Source organism: Pieris brassicae, chromosome 12, assembly GCF_905147105.1.
Source record: "Pieris brassicae chromosome 12, ilPieBrab1.1, whole genome shotgun sequence".
Lineage (NCBI taxonomy): Eukaryota > Metazoa > Arthropoda > Insecta > Lepidoptera > Pieridae > Pieris > Pieris brassicae.
The window spans coordinates 11059930-11084643 of NC_059676.1; the positions used below are offsets into that span (position 1 = coordinate 11059930).

The window sequence follows — 24714 nt, forward strand, 5'->3', positions numbered from 1 at the left end:
TGGTCTGGACTTCCAATTGGGCTTGACAGCAGACTACATACCATATTACCCAATTTATGGTAATTATGATGTTTTAACATACATTTTACTTACATCTTCAGCAACAAAATAATATTGTACACTGAAACTAAATGAGAATTTTCTAGTTTTTTAAAAGTAAGAAATATGTAGACAAAAAGCAAAACACAAAATCCAAATATTGTGATTTTAATAATATTTAAAGAACAGGTGTCATATCAACAAATAAAATGTAAATAGCATCATTTAATACCCATACCTACAGCAAGCATTGTTGGTTCATGGCGTGTATTTTGATATAATTATATTACTTAATACTATTATTAATCTTAAGTGTTTAAAACACGTTTGCGTTGTGTAATCTAGTTTGAGTGTCGTTTGTTAAAATCGATATATCTTTTTCATTGCTTTTTAGACTTTCACAATAAAACTTAGGTCCCTTACGTTACAGGTAGAGTGCAACGGCGAGAGGAGTGCCAGCTTAGTGATTATTTTAGATTCTTAACAACTATTATAAAAACTTTGAATAAAACAGTATTTTATTAATCAAAACAAGTCATTTGTCAAAGTATTAGATCCTAATTTAACTTAATTATTGTACTTGGGTAATTTTCATTCACAACGAGTTTGCTAAATAAAGTTATCACACACATGGTAGGTAACACAATTAAACAAAGCCGTTATTTGATATAAATCACATGCTTCTTGTAGGCCTCTGTTTATCTCTTTGTCTACTTAAGATGTCTATTTCAGTCATAAGATTATTTTCATTATACATATGTATAATTGAAAATAGACGAAATGATTCAATACATTTTATTTACTTAAAATATTTTTTAATCTAAGACACTTCTGACGATTAATCTATAACTAATAACTATTGCTACGAATAATTAAAATGTATCTATTCAACACATCTTAAAAACTGTTGAACCAGTTTTTAATTAACTCAATTTGTTCCCTAACTTGCAATTTAGCTGATTTAGATTAAAAAAACTAACATACATACAGTTACTAAGTTGAGGCACGTGTTTGAAACCAATAAAGTGAAGTTCGCAGACATGAATCAAATTTTATCAAAGATTAGTTAAGAAAATCGAACCCTTATGTGTTAGGTCGCATTTAGTATATTTAATTCATGTTCATTGTCAATGTTAATACAACTATAAAGGTAGGTTAGATAAATCAGTGTCATAAAATATAGATGACAGTAAAAAAGCCTGCGCCGGGACAAGGAACACGTTCGGAAGTAGGTATAATCCCTCTCTGGGACAAGTTGATGAAATCCAATCTGAAAAAATATCCCATTGAGATAACATAATGGACGACACAGTATGGCTGAAGGTTGAAATTATAAAAGTAAAAAGAAATAGATGGTATAATAATAATAGAAATCGTCAAGTATTTTTGCTATAATAATAAATTTATTCGTTAAATTGTAGACCTCCTTCGGAAGTCATTTAAAAATCTACTATGCTGTTCTTATAGACGCAATAAAAGAGACGATCGCGAGACGTTTATCATAAAATACAAGTTTTACCATACACCCAAAGGAAAACACTAAAATTATAGAAGCTATAATATAAGTAAAACTACGATCTAATTATACATACTTTCATATGATTATTTAACTCACCAAATCTCGACTTTGGTGTCGCTACGAGCTGTAATAATTGAGCTTCGTAAATGTCCAGAGCTCTACATTTAACGTATAAACAGCTCGATGCCGCTACTGTGCTCAGCCAACTGGCCACTGAGAATAAACGTACGTATACAAATATTTCATTATGCCTCGCAAGATTCATATTACTTTTAAAAAGTGCAACAGCCATCAATTTCTGACTGAATCTGTGTAGGATCTTCAAGAACTAAGAGATAAAATAGGTAAATATTGTGTTAAGTGGCATACCGCCACAAACATATGAATATTATCTAAGTGCAGTACAATTCAAATAGAAATGAACTTACCAAGGACCAATGCGGTGAAGACATCGGACACATACAAAGCCCCTTCTGCCTCCCGCAGCAAATTACAACAGTCCACATATAACAGCACTAACGCTGCAAGTTTGCTGGACGTTCGGCCTATTGTTATAATTTTTTTACTGATTGACGAGAACAGGTATGATTGTTACGAGTATCCTAGGCTGTATAAAAACCACTGACGAGACAATTGCGTCTGTTATCCAGGTAATAAAAATAATGATCCGTAGAAAACACATATATAACTAGTCTGGCCATAAATACTGTTACATAAAAAAAAATCAACTTTTTAATTATTTTGAATTTAGAACACATACCTATATTATTTTAAAAGATTCTTTCGATATTTGAATCTTTACAATTTAAGAGAACGCTATTCTGTCGGGATACGCAGATGGCCCTTATATAGCCCAGACCTCAAATCAGACTTCAATGATGGTCAGTTTTAGAGGTCATGGCCGGCTCTAAACGACACGGTTGCATTGAGTCTTTAAAAAAATCTTGTAAAGAAGCAGTTGCGAAATTTCCTTCGAAACAAATGAAAGCCCTGGTGGAATAAAAGTCAAAGCTTGCCATTTCGATGTTTTTTTTTTGCTGAGACTAATAATTATGTAGGTATAAATTTTAATTTTTCTTTAATTGATCTTCATTAAAAAAATGCACTTTCATTTAACTATCACACTCAGTCGTCCATTAATATTTTTAAGAATGACTATATTTCAAACATTGCAACTTAACATCAAATTTAATTATTTACTAAATAATAGCCTGAACAGCTAGAGCAAATCTCTCCTATTATAAAAACCAAGCACTTAATATTTACGGATTTTCAATTTATTGACGATATTCATAGAAAAGGTGCTTCTTTCTAAATTTCTGATTTCTATGATTAAACTATTAGGTAGTGAAACCCTACTTTTAAGCTTTTCCTACATACATATTGTACACAAAAGACTGTTATTGAAAATCCTTTGGGTCTAAATTTAACGTTGTTTTAGCCAGAGAATGTCATTAGGTTCAATTTACTTCTTTTACTTACTGTTCTGCGCTTTTGATGCACCACAAATTCCCATTAAATAGGGCAAAACTGCTGTAACTGCTGCTGTTTTTAGATCTTCCATAGAAGGAGTTGGAGCTTTGCCACACTAAAAAAAACTACTTTTGTTATATCACATCACAGTTCAATATGACAGCAGGCAACACATTTCGGAATAAAATTATCCTATTTTATGTGAAAGCTTTGGTGACTTATAATCAATGAATTAATGTACATTTTCCTTTAGAGTAGTTTTAGTTAGATATTTTGAATTAGACATACATAATTAATTTATCGATAATAGAAGGGATCTTCCCATTACATAAAAGAAGCAAAAACAGAAATCTCAGGCCAACATTTTTTTATTAATGAAAAAGTGGTTTAATCTCAATTCGTAGTTTCCTTTTTGTGGATTTTTGTACACGAGTCTCTCTTCGGTAGCAGTAATCAGCCAATATGACAATATCCCATCTTCCTTGGTAAATCTCCATCTCCTTTGTGTCTTGATGGAAGATCTCTCCCTGTTTCTTGCTGACTAGTCTAAGCTTTTAAAGAAAAAGAGTCAATGTGGGAATCGAGGTAATGAAAGTTTGAGGCTCATATTGCATCCGAGTTTTTTATAATTTTCGACCATGTTGGCTACATTTGCTTTGTACCATCTGTCTGATTTTAAGGTTCGAATTTGGGGGCCTTCAAAAATTCCTTAAAATCTTAAAAAAATTAAAGCAGTAATCTTGTTTTTTTCATTTAAAGCTTCGACGAACTGCTTCATCAATCCTAACTTAATGTGAGTTAAACCTTTTTTTGGGTCAAGTAATGCGTCACGCTGCTACATTCTTCAAGTCGTAATTGTCAGCTCCCAGTTTCATGACTACCTCAGGAATATTATTACACTAGATAACCCTCTTGAAAGAAATAATCCGAGAACTCTTTCACGATGCCTATACTACGAAAATGTGGTTCCTGGACAAAACAGATTTTTGTCTTTCAATTTTTTTGTTTCGAAGAAAGTTTCCAAAATTATATTCAGACTCAGCGTACCCGTATTAGCTAAGGACACTTATCAAATTCAAAACACCAAAATCCATGTCGGCCTGTGAATTATATACTAATACATTTAATACCCCTATTTCCAATTTCTTTAAGTAATAATCAAATTGTTCTACCACCATTGCGTGCTTTTGTCTAGTCGGTTCAACAATTGAATATACTAACTACCGAATGATAAAATGCTAATCTTATGCATCATTCTAGATATATCAATAGCTTTTAACTTTGTAACTCTTTCTATCTGTAATTACAATGCTACGGAATAAAAGGCAATAACTGGATGAAAAGTTACATGAAAACACAATGCTATATTTGGAAATAACAAAGATTCGTAAACTGATACAAAAAGCCAATAGATCCACGTTTAAGAAAAAAATGACCTCCCAGGTGCTATACACCCGAACTACGTACTATTTTTGGATGACACTACAATAACAATAACAAATAAAAACTAACAAAATTTAAAGAATAACTTAATCAAATCTCTAAACGACACCAACTGGTTGAAATCAAATAATTGGTCATATAGTGGTGTAGAACAAAAACGAACAAAAGTCATTTTCGGACATATATATATCTCAAAAGCACATAAAGATTTTTGGATATATATTTTGTAATTGAAAAGCACATATTCGGCACATAGACCGCTTCGTTTATGTGTTAAAACGACTAAGGGAAACTATTAACCATGATACGGTTAATACCGTAAGTTGCTTATCATGCATATCTTTCATATATACTTAAATATGGAATTATAGTTTGGAGAAATTCAGTCGAAGTATAGGGTAGGGTATATAAGGGTCAAAAATTACACATGAAATGTTAGTCAAGTACTTATCGGTTTATCGAACTTACCAATAAAAGATGTATTACTGGTATAGTAAGCAAGGATAATACATAGTTGCATCCAACAAGAAGAGGGGTAGCACCATTCGCATAGAGAGACAGAGATAACCACCCACACGGACCACTTGAGCTGGCCAGCATTGCACTTAAAAGTACAGAAATTCAATAAATTAAGGTCTCATAGTACGAAATATTCTAAACTAACCACGAAATTGAAATTATTTGTGTTGCTGACTTTTACCTCCAAACCGCAAAATCTTGTGATTGTACCATAACCCTAAAGGTAAGATTCAGAAACGAAACTTAGTGTTTAGTTTGAATCCGGTACATGAAAAATTTATTTGTCATACGGGAGTCGCGCTAAGTCTCGTATTTAAATATTAGTCATCAGGGTGATATTGAAATTTATTTAAATGATGTAAACTATAGACTCACCCCTCCATAACACGTCTGTCAAGTGCCACAGATAGTGCATTGACAGTGACAGCACATAAAATAACGCTAGCAATATTTGCGTGGAAGGCTGTCAAAAAGTAAACTCTGGCGCGTAGCGGTTGAAATGGAAGACGCCCCGAGTTGAAGTAGATACAGGATAATGGGAGATAGCTGGTGTATTCCGTGTGGAATAATCCTATAGAAGAATTCATTGACCTATATTCTTACGTTGATGGAAAAGATAATATACGTGATAAGTTTTCATTACGGTATTTATATGAAATAAACACTTTTAATATCTTAAATAACTCTAACTTTAGTAAGTTGTATGTCTACTATAAGCCAAATGTTTTTACACATGAGCGGATGATGTAGATTCGATATATATTGATTATTTAATTATAAATACTACGTAATTATATCTTACCATTGTATTATTATTATTTTAGCCTTTGAATGTAATCAATTTATAAGCGCTTGGAAATTAATTAACTAATGAGAACCTTTTTTTACAAAATACGATACTAATATAATATACTCATACCGTGGACTTGACTTAAGAGTACTTAAATTGGGTAATGAAAATTAGTTAAAAGAAGCGTGGTAAACAATTAAAATAATTAACAGTGTATAATTTTGCTAACTTGGGAAACTAAATAAAATAAGATAACTTTTAAATAAATGCTTTGCATGCATTATTGGAGACGAAACGACATATAATAAAGCATTATGTTATTAGTATGCATTCTTTATATTATTTAAAATCGAAATTAGTTTTTTTATTGATATATTATTCAAGATGACAAATTTTAATTAAGCGCGTTTTAATGTTATTTGTCTGTCTACAATAAAATACTGTTCTATGTTGCTTTACTACTATGATACTAAGCTGTTTGTTGAATGAACTAAAATATAATACTTCATAACGATTCATTTTAAATATATATTTCTATCCTAAAACGTGGATTTAAATTTAAATTTGTCAATTAAATAATTAAAGATTTAAGTTGGCGCCTGGTGGACAGTACCGGTGATCACAGAGCTGGTGCTTTCCTCGCTTAACGGATAAGTAATAAGGCGAGACCTTCCAATTTTCTATTAAAGAGGAAAAATTACCCAGTAATTCTCATAAATAATTATTGTCTTTGCACTGTGTGACACACATTTAACAATAGGGTAAATCTGATTTAAAATATTATATTTTTATTTAAATACAGTTTCTATTGCTATTTTTGCTATCACGTAAACATAATTCGAAAAGATCAGAAAAACTTCTGATTATATACGTTTTTTTTGTGTCCCGCTTTCGACGAAAGTCTCCCGCCTTTTCACTCAAAAAGGTCAAAAATCTAGACTTGCTGCCACTGCCAGAGTTAAAGTTACACAGAGACCAAACTCTTTAAATTTGTTGAAATTTTTTACTTTGGTTAAGAAAATTTTAAATACTGTATATTATGTTTGTGAAGTTAAATTGGTTATTTTATGTTTTTTATAACGAGATATGATGCGACATTTACATTTTTTAAGTATTCTAAGGAGGTCAGAAAAATTATTTATTAAGCTTATGTTAAAAGGAGTAAAATGATTATTACACGTTTGATTGTGCATTTTGCTAAACTACGTGTGCATGCTTAAAATTTGCCTCCGGAAGCCCCATATTTTGGCGCTAGAACTGCCATCGCCACCGCTGCTAGGGCACCAAAAAGAACCCATCGTTTCTTAAATTCGCACCATAAATCCACTCTATATTCACTTTTAAAAACATTATAATGCTTTTCTTGTTTATTAACAAGTAGCGTAGCGCTAGAACTCTGCATTTTACACAGACACAATTTTTATGAACACATTTTTATTGGTGGAGGGTTAAACGTTCAAGAGTTTAGATATTATCTGTACTATTTTAAGCCCTTGCAAAGTAAACGTAATTTTATTCAAAAGGAAAATCAATTAAACATGCAATAGGAATTTTGAAATACCGCGCTGCGCAGTGCGCATCTGCATTGCAACAGACCCGTCATTTTGACAGTTAAGAGCCACAGCTAACGATGCTATGCTTCGATATCTCTGGATATAGAATGATTTCAATGACAGTTTATATTGACTTATGTAGGTAAACACTATTTCCTACTAGATTTTAATTAATTTGTAACATAAATAAAAAAAGGCCCAACAGATTTCAGATAATTATTATTCCTTTATATTGTTTTTTCGGATTTTTATTTGTGATGGAGGACGCTTTTAAGAAATTACAAAATGACAGTCAAAACAGTGTAGATAATCTCATAAAATGGATGAAGGATTGTAAGTATATGTAAAATAATGTTATACATTATATATGTAGATATTTTTAGTTATTGGTGAAGTTAGATAAGTCCCATTGGCATAACATTAGGGTGGCAGGGCTGGCAAAATGGCAAGGGCCCCCGACCCAAGCGGGCCCCTGCCCAAGAGGCCGCGAGCTCATTAAAATTTTTATTTTATTTCATTGTAAATGTATGCAGGTTTCCTCGCGTTTTCTTCACCAAAAAGCTAACGAATAGATGATGAATGCATTGCAATACGCATACTGTGGGGGCTACAGACCATTCCCTCTCGCCTAAGAGAGGAGTTGTTATTGTAGTATTAGTGCGACATATACAACTTGTCATTGTTTACGCTGAAAATCTCGAAGTTTCAAGTTTAACTGAGTACAACGTGACCATTTTTACTGAAAGGGCCCCATCAAAAGAAATTGCCACGGGCCCCAGATGGTATAGTTACTCCACTGATAAGTCTTCGGTTTTGATAACCGCTTGTCTTGCTTAAATGTCTATTAAATAACAACTGTTACAATGTATTCGCATTTGGAACAAAATAAATTACATGCAAACATTTTTTCTTGAATTTCATAGCCAAAATTATCGACGGCGTGAAAGTAACAGAAGAAAAGGCGCGTAAGCTATTTAACGATGTTGCTGACGTTAAAAACGTGGAGTTGTCGAAATTTCAAGCGGCCATAAGCAAACTCGCTACAGAGCAGCAGAAGAATGTTGATGTTTTCATGAAGACGTTGGCAGATGAGGGACCAAAGTTTTTGGAGGGAGCTGTCAACGCTGCCAGTGCTGCTGCTAGCGCTTTGAAAGAAGCTTTGAAACCTAAATAAAAAAAACATTATTATTATTTCCCATCCTTTTTAGAGAAAATATTATTAATAATTTCATAAGAATCAAAGATAATTGATTTGATAAAAGACTTTTTTTATCCCAGTTTTATTTGACATAAACAATAAATTATTAAGAGCCGTCGATTAAGAAGAGTAAAGATAATCTAATCGCAGGCCACCATATTAATGATTAAAATACCACGATGAACGTCCGTAAGTTAATGTAGATTAGACAGTAGTCCTTAGAAAACAAAATTTAATCAGAAAATTTCCTTAAAACACTTCCTCACCGTTTAATAATTAAATCAACTTCCCGACACCGCCCTGAGAACAATGAAATTATGCGAGAAATTTCTAATTAATATTGCTAATTTGCAATTAGATATTTCTTAATAAATCATAAAGTCTAGCTTTGAATAATTTCTAAAGAAATTAAGATTTTCTTAGGAATTTGGTTCCAGTGACAGATTTGTACACGAATAGTGACAAATATTTTTTTTAATGTAGGTATAATTCCGTTGACGAAGAAAAAAAATATTGCAATAAACAATGTGGTTGCAAGACGTAAATGTCAACAAAGATTTGGGTGTCCGAGAGGACATTATCTAGCAGGATAATGTAGTTAATAGATCTTCTAAAATATTTAGGGGAGACGGCCTGGCCTGGTTAAGACTTAAGACTGGAAAGAATACAAAAAAATGCACCTTGCTCGTTTTTTTAGTCTTACGTGCGTCTTTTACTTACGTAATCTTTTTACGTCGTAAGAAGTGATAATTGACTTGATTTATTGGACTGGACTTTCCTTTAAAAAAAATTATTGTCCATAATTACTGAGTAAAATAATTTTATTATATACAGGTAAATAAGGATATGTTATATTATATCCACTTTTTTCGTTTTCTTCTAAGCTTACAAAATTAAACTAGCTCGAGTTATGTAACCTAACTCTACTTAGTAATATTTTAGGTAATAATTAGAAGCGTAAACAATCATCGTACACTTGAAGCCAATATTGAGTCTTTTAGTTTTTACCACACTTATAAGTGTCATTTTGATTTATGCTCTCTTAGAAAAGCCAAGTTTTGTTAACGTCGCAACCCCTCTACCCCAAATTTTGTGTTAGTTTTAATCTCATATTTTAAACCATGAAAGTCAGTAAGCCAGCTTCAAACAAAGAGTTTTATTTAAACATCTCCATACAACAACCGCCACCGGACTTAATTCATGTAAAACTTTTAATTATTTTTCTTTTTGTAAGTTTTTTTTACAAAAAAAAAAAAAAAAAAACAATATCTTTCCTTTTTTTTTTATTATTAGGCATGCTTTTAAAGTTTACTTTATTCCGTTAACGTTCTCGTAAGCAAGACGTTTACTCAGCAGTAACTCCCGTTAGCTGATCAATAAGTAAATAAATAAGAGCTTCCGGAAGTGGTGTTTGCGATATGCATGATATATAAAATTCAGCATATGCCCTATTATATTCCTTGATTGGAAGATCTAACATATAAATTATTGCATATATATCAGTATTTCACCGCGTTCAAAGGGGTTTCGACACATCAGTATAATGCTTCCTAATTGAGCACCTCATGACGTCAACGTGACGCACTTATTTGGATTTTTAAGAATCCAACCGACCCGTAGTTTGTTTACATTATACGATATTTTAATGTCATCCAAATTTAAATTTTATTGTACATACTGAGCTAATATAATATTCGTTTATGTCAGCCTTTAATGATAATAAATGTGGAAAAACATTCGGAATGTTAATAAAAAGGTGTAAATTTGCTGTTTAACTCAAATAAATTAACGGAGATACGAGAGACGACTTAAAGTGATTTTTATGGAAACATTTCTAACATTTATAGAAATGTTGAAACCTTGTGACGTCTATCCAAATTAAGGTTGACTGTAGGTCTCCGTTATTTATCTTTGGTATCACATGGGACCTGTTGACATTTTTAACAATACCATACCATATTACGAGTATATGTATTTACCCAATGTCAAACTGCGTCAAAATGACTCACGCTTCCTAGTTTTATTGTTTTAGTCAATATTAACTGTTTCACGGAATGTTAAGTTAAAGTTATTCACTATTTTCTAATAGCTATTATATTTATGCTCAATGTGTAATTGTAAATGTATATTTTTTTCTAACCATAGCGTAGAAATCGCATTCAAAATATAATTTATTCATATTGGTAATAGAGTATTGTATCATCAAAAGCCGCGATTGTCGTGTGTTGTTTTAGGCATATCAGTAACATTTTAATGGGTAAGTTTTTTGTTCAATAACTTAGAGTTGTTGTGTTTTGAAGCAATTAGTGCACCCACGAACGACTAACACATTATGTCATTATATTTTATAAAGTGTAATTAAAAGGTTTTGTTAGAATAATCTTCCTTGTGCCTTAAATTTACTTTTATTTCTTCCAAATATTATATTAATTTTAGGCCATTTATTAATAATAGTTTTTTTATTTAAAGGTTTTTTATAGTAATCGATTAAGCCGGCTCTGTTTTATTTTACTTATTAACCTAAAAATATATACTTTGAACATAATTTTAAAGTTCGAGATATATAATATAAGGATATGTTTCTATCTATAGGAAGTGTATGTTTTAATTAATTAATAAATAAATAATGTAAAATATTAAGATATGCAAAGCTAAATGAACGCAACTATGTTATACTTTGAATCACAAGTAGCCGACTAAGTATTTCCGCCTTCAGCGGTTTCGGCGATTAAGTGTACATTTCATGTCAAGAACTTCGACAGCAACGCTACCAACGGAAAAGCATTATTAAAACAAAGGCTGTTCAGACGTCAAAGAAATAAAATATTCAAAATTATGCATACGAGGGGTTTCCCTAAGTTATAATTCGCACTTCAACGGTAAACATGGCAGTTGCAAATCGCGCGCCGAGCCAATATCGCGTCTCGCTCGACTCCATCTCTGTGGGAAGCGCGCGAAATCTCTAGTGACATATTGTTTTTTTTTAATATAATGAAAGGTCAGAGCAAAAGATACGTGAACCAAAAAGGTCAATCCTACGAGATGGGAGTTAAAAAGAATGACGATGTCGGATTTTTTGATTTGGTATTTAATTTTTTATTTATTTGTTATATATTTAGAGTAATTTCAAAATAATATCTATTTTTATTCGGTTTCTAATCTGCGCTATCTTGTTCGGTTCAAAATATAACTATACACGTAATGTTTTGATAGGTTAAAAATGATAATTTATCGTAAATGTTTACGTGTCAATTATGTGTATTAATTTTTAATAATTCAAAGACACACGATAGGTAACATCTGAACAATAACCAGTTTTCCATATTAAATGCTAAATTGAAGCCAATAAATATCATCCACAACTAATCTTGTAATAACTATAAAAATTTAATTTTAAAATACTCGACCGGTTTACCGAGGGCGCTTAGCTAGCTCCAGTGTTGCAAAAATAAAAGAAAGAGCGGTGAGATCCAGCTTGAGGCGGCTTATTCTAATTTTATCAAAATTATTATTACCTGAAAATCAAATACACTTTTTATATTGATAAAAACAATAACAAGAAAATAAAATTAATATTCTTTATTCGTTACGCGATTCGCAAAACATAGTTATTCACTTATCTAACACCATAAAATTAGCAATTATTTGCTTAAGTAAATAAACTTATCTCGATGGATATTTACGATATTAAGTTGTTCAGTAGCCTGAAATGGGATACACCACTATCTCTCCTAAAATGCATCCCCCGGCGTAATTTAATAGGTCTCAAACGTAACAACACGGAATTATTGACGTAAGTTTTATTTAAAACGATGATTATTGAAAAGATCATATTTGAGCTTTTAAGTAAGGTCAACAACCTCCTAAGGTCAATTTTGAGACAATTAGTGTTCAAATGCCAATCCGTGTAAATGGCAAATAAGAACTTTACGGGATTAAAACCCATATGTATTCTAACAGATAATAATAAACATCAATCAAAATCATAATCATTCGAGTTACGCGTCTCGCAGAATACGCCCCGGTTACATAGGTAGTATGTATTATTATTTACAATATTCATGGGCGAGCCGGGGCACAATTGCTTGCGAGGCCTGTTCTTTCGTTTTTGTTTGCCTCCTTCAAATATTTAATATTTTTTTCGCAGAACGGTTCCAGGCACGGTCAGTGTTTTGTTAAAATGTCCTGTTAGTTACTTAAACCTGTACTTTTAGGTTGGTTTCGCTTGTTTAAACCACTAAACCAATTCCTAAGAATCTTGCCACAAAAATCTAATTATAACTAATTTTACCTTATAGTAGACCAATCGCCTACTAAGGGGCGTGAAGAAACATATTGGGACTTTCTTTTAACCAAGATAATACACGCACTTAACCATATCGGTCGAAAAATCAATAATTTTCCTGCATAAAATTGAGTTATTCACAGTAACATTTTCCTTATAATAACTATGAGTGGTTAAATTGCGCGATACTTATACGAATTATACATAAAAGCTAACATTTAACCGCGACATTACTTGCAATGTTTGTATAAGCACTGCGGGGCAAAATAGTATCTCCTTAAAAATTAAAACATTCAATACTTTTTATTTAAAAGGTTTTTAATGCATTCTAATAAAACAAGAAATTTGATGATTTTTTCGTTTTATCCACTTTTAAGTTACGTCCAAATCATCCAATTTCTTGAAGTCTAATGAGCGATTCTCTCTTCAATTGTAATTCAATCGAATAGTATTTAAAAGTAAGACGTAGAGTGGTTAAATGTAAATGTAAAGGAAAACACATTATAGAGAATTGTATGAGTCTATTTTGTGCTTCCTCGCTCGTTTATGAAAAAAGACATTTCCTGTTAGAAAGGTGTTGCTGGCAAAAGTCCCGAACCCCTAAGCTTACCTTCGCATTCATCAAACGCTCTTAGTCATACAACCTCACCAAGCTGACTCACATTTACGACACATTTTTCCCTCCTTAGGCAACTTGATACATAATCAAAAAAAGTTTCCGTAGATCGAAAAAATCGGAACTAAAAACTAAACTTTGCTTCGATAATCGTAAAAACAAACTTAACCGATTAACGTGTGTTTATGGAGACGGCTTTGCAGGAAGTTCACTATTGTTAACAGTTTATTATAGCTAGTTAAAATCCGCAAAGATATTATTGTTTATTTTTCTCACGATATTGAACCGAAACTACGACCCTAGCCTTCGTTTAATTTTTAATTAGGTGTAAAACGCCTACAATTTAACAAAAGAAAAATTGCTGCTAAATAATTTAATTCTTATCGCTTGTTGGTTCAGTTGTTACAACATAGACGAGCTCGCTACAGAGATAATGTACACACTCGCGTATGAGGTTTGCATGCTTGCTTTTATAATTTAATGAAATCGTATAAATATAGGAAACAAAATAAAGAAATAGACAAAATGTAAATTAGAAGAGCTACTTTTGTTCACTGTTGTAGTTTGTTGGTTGTTGTAATATATAGTCCCACCAATAGGATGGGTCACTGCATTGCAAATATCACAAATCGCTTAACAAATGATCGTAAAACATTATTAAAATGTTTATTACGATCAGCATGACGATGATATATCATAAAATAGGTGAGTGAATGGGCGATTGTGTGATATTGCCTACTTCTTTCGAATGCTAAAAGGTTTTATTGACCTAGCAATTGTTATTTACCACAATTAGATATTTTTCTATGCTCGTCTAATTACGGATTTTTTAATGACACTCTAAAGGTTATGTACTACTAGGAACTAAATAACAACAACAGTAGTTAACGGTGTTACTTCTAACTACACTTTACGCTTTATAATGAAATATTATAAAAGTCATAAAAAGCAAGAAATGAAACGAATTGTAACGGCTGTTATCAAGATGACAAACGATATTTTTCTTGTTGAAACGAATTGCAATAGATTGCCAGCTAAAGGTCCCGTGTACCTTATTAGCCTCCACAACACTGGGCAACACTGCCTATTAGCAAGTAATAAATTACCTCTATTATTACTTAAAATTGTCTAGATCTTTGCTCAAAATAAAAAGAGAATAGTTGGGAACTTTTCAATTAAGAAGCGACCGTGCTGATGCACAACGGAAATGTGTTATGCGAGAGAAGCAAGCTACCTATAGAGTAGGTACCGCGATGTACCTCTTGCGCATCTAATATTCATGAATGACTAAAACGCTCCGGCCACCTGACAACGTTTTTTTTCCTGTTATAAGTATATACCGGGTTTTTATAAACCAATTTATATGTTTATCGTGATGTATATCGTTTTTATGTGAGTTTTTACAAGTAGGAAACTATAACTTGTCGGGTACGAGAGAAATCCACCGAGACTATAAATTGCCGCAGAAGTAGAAAATCGAAGTAAGATTTTCTCCTAGTATCATTAAGTCTCCACTATTTTGATCGAGCCTACGTAGATATTAGTGTCAGTTAACGTCGCTTTCTTTCGCTATTTTGTTTTCAATAACGACTGAGATGTTTATAGAAATTTAAAGTAGACTGAAGTAGATATTATCAATGGAAATAGAAAGAATCTTTGATTCTTAATAATGACACATTCAGTATGTCTGAAAAAAGTAGTAAATTGTAATAAAGCGCGGGATTCCCTTACGACGGTTAACCAGTTTGACAAGTGGATTGACCACGATTTGCTTGCTTTGAAGTTTCTCTCTCCCTTTGGCCTCAAATTGTATTTCCTCCTCCCATAACTGCGATTCCTTAACTACAACTGCTTTATATAGTTTCAGCTATCTAGTCAGTGTAGAGTTGATCATTTTGCTTTAAAAATCAGATTGATGTCTCGTTTTATCCAAAGTTTCATTGGATTCAGCAATTTGCTTAATATTCTTAAAAATAAATCTGAACTGAATGATAATGTGACCTCGGCTAGTGATAAGAACTAACTAATAAGTAAAAGAATGTTTTTTCAATTTTACAATAAATAATTGATACACATAGTAGGTGCCATAAGTTCAATTCAAAACTTATATTTTATTATCATTGGAAATTCCTAATAAACTGTAAATTCCTTCTGTAACTTCCCAATAAACAGGATAAAGTAATTATAGTGTAACTGTTTAAATTATGTACATTAAATATGCGTTCAATTAGTAATTCCATGTACCAGTACCCCTTTTGATGCACACATGTAGAGACAGACTTCAGGGTCCACCGATCCGTCGATCAAATTATTTATTCAGAACGTTCGGTTTTGACTGTTCGAGATACATCATAGTCACCCGAAGCTTTCTTCGATGCAAAAAACCTGTTCATGAGTAGTAAGTGAGGTTGCCCCTTAAATGTCAGTGACCCTGGTTTAGATTTCGTTTGTGTGTTAGAAGTTGTGTACTTGAAAGGAGTATTATCTGTATGTTTATAAAAAAGTTTTAATTATGTTTAAATATACATCATACACAAGTGAAAAGTGAATAATGTCTAGTAGCCAATTATTTTCTGGTGTCGGCGTTGATTTACTATTTTACTTATTGATTCTAATTTATTTTTAAAGCTTTAATTCTGCTCATAATATCATTAATTCAATAACACGTGTAAAAAGCTACTGCGTAGAATAAATTACTATACACTTGTAAAGTATTGATTACGAGTAATTGATCTCTTAGTGGAAACTATTGTGTAATTGGTGATTGATATTTTTATCTCACCTACACTTCCGATGTCACATTTAGATAATATAAAATAGTTTTTTAGTATGTTTATACCTTTCGTATGAGAATAATGAAAAAATGTTTTCTCATATATACGGCCTTAGAGCAGGCGTACAGTCGTACAACGAAAGCACACTACCGCCACATCTGACGTATAAGTTCCTATTTTTCTTCTGTATCTGTTATAACATATTTGTGTCCAGTGGCGCTATGCAACATATCCAGAGATCATCGCAACTATAACCTCTGCTCTTTGTGGATTTCTGTGCTCCGTGGGTCTAGTTGGGGCGGTACTTATCTACGGCGAGCTGACCGCCCTCTTTATTCAGAGGGACCAAGGACACGACCCGCCCTCGGAGCCATTGATATTGGAACTCTTTGGAGGAGGAAGGATAGTGTTAGTATTTTTTATCTCAATGATATGTTTGTAGAGAAAGAAGACCCAAAAGTAATACGTAATTATTTCCCACGTCTACAATTGATGATATGTGCTTCTCACCGCATGCTCTGGGGTAAATGCAGTCCTCAACTGGCGAAGGTTCTGTAAGGATCCGCGCAAGTTAATTTGAACTCAAGATGAGTTCCCTACAAGATTCACTCATGCTCTTTCTCGTCGCCACGTTTGCAGCTTGCGAGTAAGCTTATTATTGCTGTAATTGTATGAATGTTTTAGAAATGACACTGACAAAAATGAACACATGGATGCATTGGTGGACGACTCGATTTCATTTGCGTTGGCCAGTGTTGCCATTATGCTAGTGCAAATGTGTCTTGCTACGGTTGCCGTGTCTTTGGCGAACTGGGCCGCTGCGAGGATGGTAAGAACTTCCTATTATATACGATTCATATTATATATATATATTCGTTCGTTTTGGTGCCTACTGGTACTACACATAAAAATAATAGACTTTAGCTAAAATCTTGATTAAAAGCTTAGCTACTTGCATTACAGATAGCCCGAATGCGATGGCGACTCCTACGCTCGGTTTTAAGTCAAGAAACTGCTTTTTTCGACTTAAACACAACTATGAATTTTGCCACAACAATAACAGAGTGAGTATAAAGGCTTTTTATAAGCCAATTAAAGCTTTATCGACTCTTTCAAAATATAAAAGGACTTAATTCAACCGTTTACAGAGACACGGACAAGCTAAAAGCGGGAGTGGGGCAGCAGGTGGTAATGGTGTCGTACCTGGGTGGGAGCGTGATATCCGCCGGGATGGTGGCCATGCTGTACGGATGGCAGCTTACTCTGGCCGGACTGTGTGTTGTGCCCGTCGCTTTGGTCATTGTCTCGCAGGCTGCTAAGGTACTTGGATCGTTTAAGTTGCATTTAGGATGTGTAGAACTAATGTTAAAACTGAGAATAATTTCCCAGTACCAGACAAAGTATACAGCAGAAGAAGTGACCTCGTACGGGACAGCGGGTCGTCTGGTGGAACAGGCTTTGGCCGCCATTCGCACTGTCAGGGCTTATGCAGGAGAGACCAAAGAAGTGGAAAGGTACATAAGGAAAAAATTAACTATTATTAATTTACTTGTAGTAATAAGTAGTGTATTTTCGTTAGTTTATTGCATTATGCGTCTAACTACTTCCTTTTAAGTAGACATAATTTTAATTTACAGCTGGTTTTATAAAGAAACATAGCATGTGGTTTATGCGTAGTTTAACATTGGATCAACATGAACGGTGTTTGTGTCATTTCGCGTGGCTTTGGGGAGTTTCGACTTTCAATGAAACTAACTGGCACTTCGACTTCTGAAAGTCGCTTACTAAAGCTATTTATCCAGTAAATCTTATGATGTAAACTTAAAAAGGGCGTGTCGTTACGCTATTTATTCCTACCTTACATTATTTATTCAAATCACTTTAGCTATAAGTCCGCCCTGCACTTCGCGAATGCATCCACCCAAAAGCGATGCCTCTGGACCGGAGCGGGCTCCGGCCTTAGCTGGCTGCTCACATACGTCCTCAACTCCATAGTCTTCGCGTACGGAACCGTCCTCTGCGTGAGGGACATGGGCGTGCCCGATGATGAGAGGATTTACCATCCCGGGGTTATGGTCACTGTGAGTTCAATCAACAAAATGTAGTCTACTTTTTATTTATTCATTATTTATCCGAATAAGGTAAAGCCGAGTGTTTTGACAGGAATTTGTTATAAAACGTAGACTAGTTACTGCGGTATTTGTCACCATGGCAACTATTATGTTTACTAATACTCGTAGGGGATAACTTTAATCCACGTTTTAGAAGGCGTGTTGTTGAAAATACAGTTTTAATCGCAGGTCCTCTTCTGCTGTTTCATGGCTGCCCAAAACATAGCGATGTGCACGACGCACCTGGAAATATTCTCAACAGCGCGTGGCGCGGCCAAGTCCTTGTTCGCTCTGCTCGAGCGCAACTCGAGCATTGACCCTTTACTCGAGACCGGGATCAAACCCGATTCTATCAAAGGAAATATTACTTTTGATAATTTGTATTTTAATTATCCTTCGCGACCGGATGTCAAGGTTCGTTTTATATTCGTCCCTTTTTGATACTTCAACCGATCGCTCGAATTGTGTGAACTTATTTCGACGGTGTATTTGAATACGTTTTAAACAATTCTTAAGGTCCTCCGAGGGTTATCTCTGACAATTAACTCCGGGGAGACGGTCGCCTTCGTGGGTGGTTCGGGGTGCGGCAAGTCTACTTTGCTGCAACTCTTGCAAAGGGCTTACGAGCCGGAAAGTGGGACCGTCACGGTGGATGGCCACAGGCTGAATGAGCTGAACTTACATCACTTCAGGAGCAGCATCGGTGAGGGGCTTTAAAGTGTAAATTTAATATTTCTAGCTGGAGTACCGGAGCTTATATTGTAATAATATTACATGTTCTAGGCGTCGTGGGCCAAGAGCCCGTCCTGTTCAGTGGCACTATCAGAGACAACATAACGCTAGGCGTAGAGGGCGCTACCGAGGAGGAAATCGTCGCCGCTGCTAAAACTGCGCACGCGCATCAATTTATTACGAAGTTGGCTAGTGTATGTATAAGATTAACACGTTAGAGACATAGACATTTAGAGATAAACGCTGTGTGACCATAACCCCAGTCTGACTTGAAGCAAATATATTATATTGACATGTTCCAAAATATTGTTTTTTCTCGTGTACACTTGCTCTAATAGACCTCACAGAAAAAGTATTCATAGACAATTCTTGTGCAGGGCTACGACACGCGACTAGGCGAGGGCGGGGCACAGTTGTCGGGAGGGCAGAAGCAGCGCGTGGCCATCGCTCGAGCTCTCATCCGGAAGCCGGCCCTGCTGCTCTTGGATGAGCCCACCTCTGCTTTGGACCCAGCCTCGGAGAAACAGGTGACAGCTCTTTCTTCATATTCGCGTCTTTAGAAAGCTGTGTAAAATCTGACTATATTATATTAAACAACAAAAACAATGTTCTAGGTCCAATTAGCATTGGATGCTGCGAGCAGAGGACGGACCACGCTTGTTGTCTCCCACAGGTATTGTGCTGTCTTGTTTTTTTTTTAAATTGGCTCAGAGTCAATGGCTGACATAAAAGTATAAATAATGATTATAACAGGTTATCGACCATAGTTAATGCGTCCCGCATTGTGTACATCGAACAAGGCTCAGTTCTGGAAGCTGGCTCTCATCTCGAACTTCTGCAGAAGAAGGGGGCCTACTGGAAACTGGTGCAGGATGACATGACTCACAGGTCAGTGGAGTAACGGGGAATGGGACGTAGAGTCGATCTCCCGATACACCTAAAAAGAGCAGTGCACATTTATTTGTTTATTATATACATACTCGTATATATATATGTATACCGTAGTAGTTATAAATTATGAGGAATACGCGGAGTACTCAACTAGCAATGACTCACGCTGCGACTCAATGGCTCGAGCGTTTGATCGCAGTCCAACCATTACAGGTTCGAACGGTTTCGCCTGTTTTTCAAATAAACTGAGATTTGACAAAAAATGCAGCAATTGCACGTTTTACAACTTTTAACAGAATTACAATTGGTGGTTTCGTAGAATGAAGTGCAATTTGGGTCGCCATTGAATTGTGGTCATTTAATTGGAGGCAATTTTAACTTTGGATGATCTAATTTATTCTTAACTGTAGTACTTTTAATTTCCTAATTTCCTATAGCTTACCCTGTATGGTTGCGTACAGGTCCTCAAAGGACTCCCATGTGTGAAAAGAAGGAGTGAATTGAGGATTATGCTTCATTTGCTCAATTTTTAATTGAGATACTAAGTCATTAAATACAGTACGAAGTCCTTGATATTAGAAGTTTTGATTTGGAATTTTTTTCGTCTTCCTGACTGTTAAGGTTTAACGTCAAATCATATAATGATTGAATCTTAGAAAAATACGAACTTTGTTGTGCTTGCACTATTAATATGGAACTTGGAACATGTTCATGTCCATTATCTCCGGTTCGTGTGTCAAAGTCAAATCGACTATTGTCATCCTTCTTTGATTGACACCGATTTAGCGCGAACAGTATACTTTTGTCTTGTTATCTTTTTGTGTTATAATTAGTCGATGTAAACAATAAAGCTTTTTAAAAATAAAGTATAAAGAGAAAGATACTATAACTATAATACAGTCACGAGTGAAAACATAAGCTTTATAAATTTTTAAAAGCCTTGGAAATTTGTTCAGTAAGTTCTCTTCGTTAATGCGAGCTTCGCCTTTTGCAATTCTACTTTTGACTATGATATAACTAAGTCTTAATAGAAACTATAATTTTAGAAGCGTGGAAAGTATGCAAGATGAGAACATAGACGACGATTTCGTAGAAGAGAAGATGGTGAGAGTGAGAAGGAATAGCAGCGTACGATCACATAGAGGTAAGGTGTACGAGATATTTTGTTTACTGGACGTATCCTTATATTTAATAAAAATATTGTTAAAGAATTCATTCTATTTTTACATTTCCAAAGTAAATTTTTTGAGTAATTTGATGTCTTAACTAATATTAAATAATTTTAATTCCAGCGTCGTTTATGCGCGAGAGTTTCTCTCGTGGCGGTCGCAGAGTCGCTTCGGTGTCGTCATTGCATCCTCCTCCAGATCTTATTCCACCTCAAGTGAGTGTTCTACTACGATAAATAATTATATATAATAATATTTGTTTACTGACATTTTAACTTAAAAGAATAAACTTAAATTCCTTGACGTCTGTTCGCTGAACTTTTTACTGAAATATCTTTAATATAAATAGTTTAAGAAGTACAATTCACGCTTTACTCTTATTAGGAGTCAACGGAAGAGGCCGAGGAGACCGGTGGGCAGGTGTCCAGTTGGGAACTGCTGAAACTAAACTATGAAGAGTGGCCTCTTCTTCTGACGGGAGGAGTCGCCTCCTTGGTCATCGGAGCCACGATGCCGGTCTTCGCCTTACTGCTGTCCAAGCTATATGGGGTGAGGGTCGAAGGCTAAAAGTGGCGTCCAGTCGCCAAAAAGCCAATAACTTTTTGAACCTTCTCCTTTTTTATTCAAAAGAATTAGATATAATGACGGTACTCGATTCCAGATGTTCTCATGGCCCGATCCAGAAGAAATCCTCCGGCAATCGCAGCTGTACGCCGGCCTGTTCGCCATAGTGGCGGCCGTCAGCGGTCTGGTTACGTTCCTTCAGACCTGGCTGTTCGGTCTCGCCGGAGCTAGGCTGACGAACAGACTCAGGGTTACGATGTTCGCTAATTACTTGCAGCAGGCGAGTCTCTCTCCTAAGCTATAATTATTTATACTTTTGTTCCTTTATCACATTGAAGTCAATTCGTCCAACAGGAGCAAGGCTGGTTCGACTCGCCGGCGAATTCCGTGGGGGCGTTGTGCGCTCGACTGGCCACCGACTGCGCGGCCGTTCAGGGCGCTACGGGTAACTCACTTCCTATTATTATACATTCATTTTCATTGGCACCGAGGATGCTCAATTCCGTCTCGTACAGGGACTCGCCTGGGTACAATGCTGCAAGGCGTGAGCACGATGGTGCTGGGAGTCGGAGTCGCCATGTTCTACTCCTGGAAAATGACGCTCATCAGCCTGCTCAGTGTGCCCTGTGTGAGTATGCGACCTAGCAAAATAGCCTCTTTGCACTCGAATGGGAGGGGTGCTCGACGAGAGACCGAAGCGTGGCAGAAATATGGCGGTCCAATAACTCTGTCTGATAGTCGTCGCACGTTCCAGGTGTTAGGTGGCATCTGCATCGAGAGTTGGGTAAACGAGAGGTCGGAGGTGATAGAGCAAAAAGCCATGGAGGAGGCCTCTCGGATGGCCACGGAGGCCGTGCTCAACGTCAGGACTGTGCACAGTCTGGGTGAGTTTTCGGTTTAACGTTTGCCTCTTCAGCTTTCGCGAACGACGGCTTATAAATTATACATAATGGCTCAGGTGTGGAGCGAACCCTCCTGTCGAAGTACCTTCGGGCCCTAGACGAAGCCGAGGCCCGCGCCGGAGTGAGCCGCGGCATCCGGGGCCTCGTCTACGGACTGTGCCTGTGCGCTCCCACTATGGGATACGCTCTCTCCTTGGCCAGCGGGGGGTACTTGATCGCGAGAGAGGGGCTGAAGTACGAATACGTAATACTGTAAGTGTTATAAACGATTATCAATATAAAATAATCTATATTTATAACTCATTCCATAATTATAACTCATTTCATCGCAGGGTCTCGGAAGCCCTAATCTACGGCGCGTGGATGTTGGCAGAAGCCCTGTCCTTCGCCCCCAGCTTTGCGGGAGCCCAGAGGGCTGGAGCCAGAGTGGTGAGGGCTCTGCAGAGGACTCCGCGGGTCGTTAGCGAGTATGATGAGCGTGATGACGAGGACTGGGTGAGCAGTTTCATGAGCCTCCTTCGTATAAATTACACTGTGTATAATTTAGTTGAGATTGTGTTTTAAAGAATTTTTAAAGTTTACAATGTGACGCGTATTCTTTAAATACAACTCGTCCACACTCAGTTCTAAGTTTGGCTTTTGTTAAAAAAACATATTTTGTTTATTACCTTTTCATTAAAATATCAATATAAATATAATTAACCGCAGGTCGCCACTGGCAACATTATCCTATCGAACGTCCACTTCGAGTACCCCACGAGGCCCCAGCAGCCAGTCCTTCGGGGCCTCGAGCTGTCGATCCCGGCGGGACGGACGGTCGCCCTCGTGGGGCCCTCGGGTTGCGGGAAGAGTACCATCATGCATCTCATTATGAGGAATTATGACCCCAAAAGTGGGACTGTGGTAAGTTATCTCTTGAAATAGTTTGATTCTTCGTTCTGTATGTGTTACGTGAGGCCGGAGAATAAAATGTATTTTTTTTATAGAGCCTAGACAATCGTAACATAAAGTCAAAGATATCCCTGAAGCGTCTCCGGTCGCAACTCGGCCTGGTGCAGCAAGAGCCCGTGATGTTCGAGTCGAGCATCAGAGAGAACATCGCGTACGGTGACAACGGGAGACAGGTGACCATGCACGAGGTCATCTCGGCGGCGAAGAAGGCCAACGTGCACGGATTTGTCTCCTCTTTACCGCTGGTTAGTTAACACTCCACCGGCGTGATGCGCACCGTACCAAGTAGTAGGAATAGATCTAGTGAGGTCTCATTTCTTTATTCCCGAACACGCGCAGGGTTATGACACAGTCCTAGAGTCGGGAAGCTCCGCCCTGTCCGGAGGCCAGAAGCAGCGCGTGGCCATCGCCCGAGCTCTTCTCAGAGACCCCAAAGTGTTGCTGCTGGACGAGGCCACTTCGGCCTTGGATGCCGCCAGTGAGAAGGTGGGCTTAATTTCTCTCTATTATAATCTAATGAGATGTTTAACGATCAAAAATTCCTGAAAATATTATTTCTTATTACTCTCAGGTGGTCCAAGAAGCTCTGGAGACGGCGTCCGTCGGTAGAACTACCGTCATCATCGCTCACAGACTCGCCACCGTCAGACATGCGGACATCATCTGCGTGCTCGATAAAGGTATTCTCAATATTTTTCATTATTTCTTCACTTTAACTGTAACTTAACCATCCACATCGATGCGTGTCACGGTTCGTTCCGGTTCTAAAAGAAATCAGTTAAAACGATTCGGTGGTAACAGGGGTCGTCGCAGAGAGTGGTACCCATGACGACTTGGTGAAGAAGAGAGGCCTCTATTGGGAGTTACTACAACAGCAGGCACCCAACCATGCCTCGTGACCTACCACCAATTGAAAGAAAACTAATTTTAATTGAATAAAAGAAATGAAATACTAGTGCACTTAGGCTCGATTGGTTTAATTATTGATTGTTTATTTCACACATTAACATTAAAAATTAGGTTGTTACTTTTCAAAGACTACGTGTAAAGTGTTTGGAAAACAAGAAGGCCGCGTGAAGCTAGAAAAATATTTTTATTGTTAAGATTTTTCAAGAAATTTAAGCTGTGATCTTAGTGTATAAGTAATTATTGTATTTTAGGTTGTATTAAAAACGTTATTAATAA

General features: G+C 35.9%; 2 protein-coding genes across 5 annotated transcripts; one reads left to right on the forward strand and one right to left on the reverse strand.

Annotated features, from left to right (window-relative positions):
• Positions 1-128: 128 nt before the first annotated feature.
• LOC123716963 lies at positions 129-14333 on the reverse strand. 3 transcript variants are annotated; one of them, XR_006754767.1, is made up of 7 exons: positions 12826-14333; positions 5369-5564; positions 4943-5078; positions 3041-3146; positions 1987-2103; positions 1655-1771; positions 129-1309 (listed from the first exon to the last, which is right to left on the reverse strand). XR_006754767.1 is itself a non-coding variant. In XM_045672687.1 (6 exons), the coding sequence occupies exons 1-6, from the start codon at positions 5578-5580 to the stop codon at positions 1182-1184; spliced, it is 816 nt and encodes a 271-aa protein (XP_045528643.1). In that variant the 5' UTR covers positions 5581-6308; the 3' UTR covers positions 129-1181. The 3 variants fall into 3 exon arrangements, 1 of the variants encoding a protein (XP_045528643.1); XR_006754768.1 differs by lacking the exon at positions 12826-14333 and adding an exon at positions 6961-7342; XM_045672687.1 differs by lacking the exon at positions 12826-14333 and having other exon boundaries at positions 5369-6308.
• On the forward strand, positions 10776-24714 carry LOC123716962 (multidrug resistance protein homolog 49-like). Of its 2 annotated transcripts, none has more exons than XM_045672686.1 (27): positions 10776-10791; positions 16424-16617; positions 16894-17038; positions 17173-17273; positions 17358-17529; positions 17599-17723; positions 18095-18290; positions 18510-18734; positions 18837-19023; positions 19104-19246; positions 19430-19579; positions 19667-19725; positions 19806-19940; positions 20990-21087; positions 21236-21327; positions 21497-21661; positions 21774-21956; positions 22031-22121; positions 22192-22304; positions 22431-22560; positions 22635-22830; positions 22911-23073; positions 23287-23481; positions 23565-23774; positions 23869-24015; positions 24101-24209; positions 24331-24714. In XM_045672686.1, the coding sequence occupies exons 3-27, from the start codon at positions 16919-16921 to the stop codon at positions 24426-24428; spliced, it is 3603 nt and encodes a 1200-aa protein (XP_045528642.1). In that variant the 5' UTR covers positions 10776-10791; positions 16424-16617; positions 16894-16918; the 3' UTR covers positions 24429-24714. The 2 variants fall into 2 exon arrangements, with proteins under 2 accessions (XP_045528642.1, XP_045528641.1); XM_045672685.1 differs by lacking the exon at positions 10776-10791 and adding an exon at positions 11428-11618.

Bases quoted from the DNA above. Each gene is read 5' to 3' on its own strand.
- LOC123716963 (XM_045672687.1), bottom strand. From the start codon at position 5,580: ATGAATTCTTCTATAGGATTATTCCACACGGAATACACCAGCTATCTC. The intron at 3,147-4,942 runs GTAAGTTCGATA...AGTTTTTTTTAG, and splicing joins CAGTAATACATCTTTTATTG to TGTGGCAAAGCTCCAACTCC. The intron at 1,310-1,654 runs GTGAGTTAAATA...ATATTTTTTCAG, and splicing joins GACACCAAAGTCGAGATTTG to ATTGGATTTCATCAACTTGT.
- LOC123716962 (XM_045672685.1), top strand. From the start codon at position 11,526: ATGAAAGGTCAGAGCAAAAGATACGTGAACCAAAAAGGTCAATCCTAC. The intron at 21,328-21,496 runs GTGAGTGTTCTA...TACTCTTATTAG, and splicing joins CAGATCTTATTCCACCTCAA to GAGTCAACGGAAGAGGCCGA. The intron at 22,305-22,430 runs GTGAGTATGCGA...CGCACGTTCCAG, and splicing joins GCCTGCTCAGTGTGCCCTGT to GTGTTAGGTGGCATCTGCAT.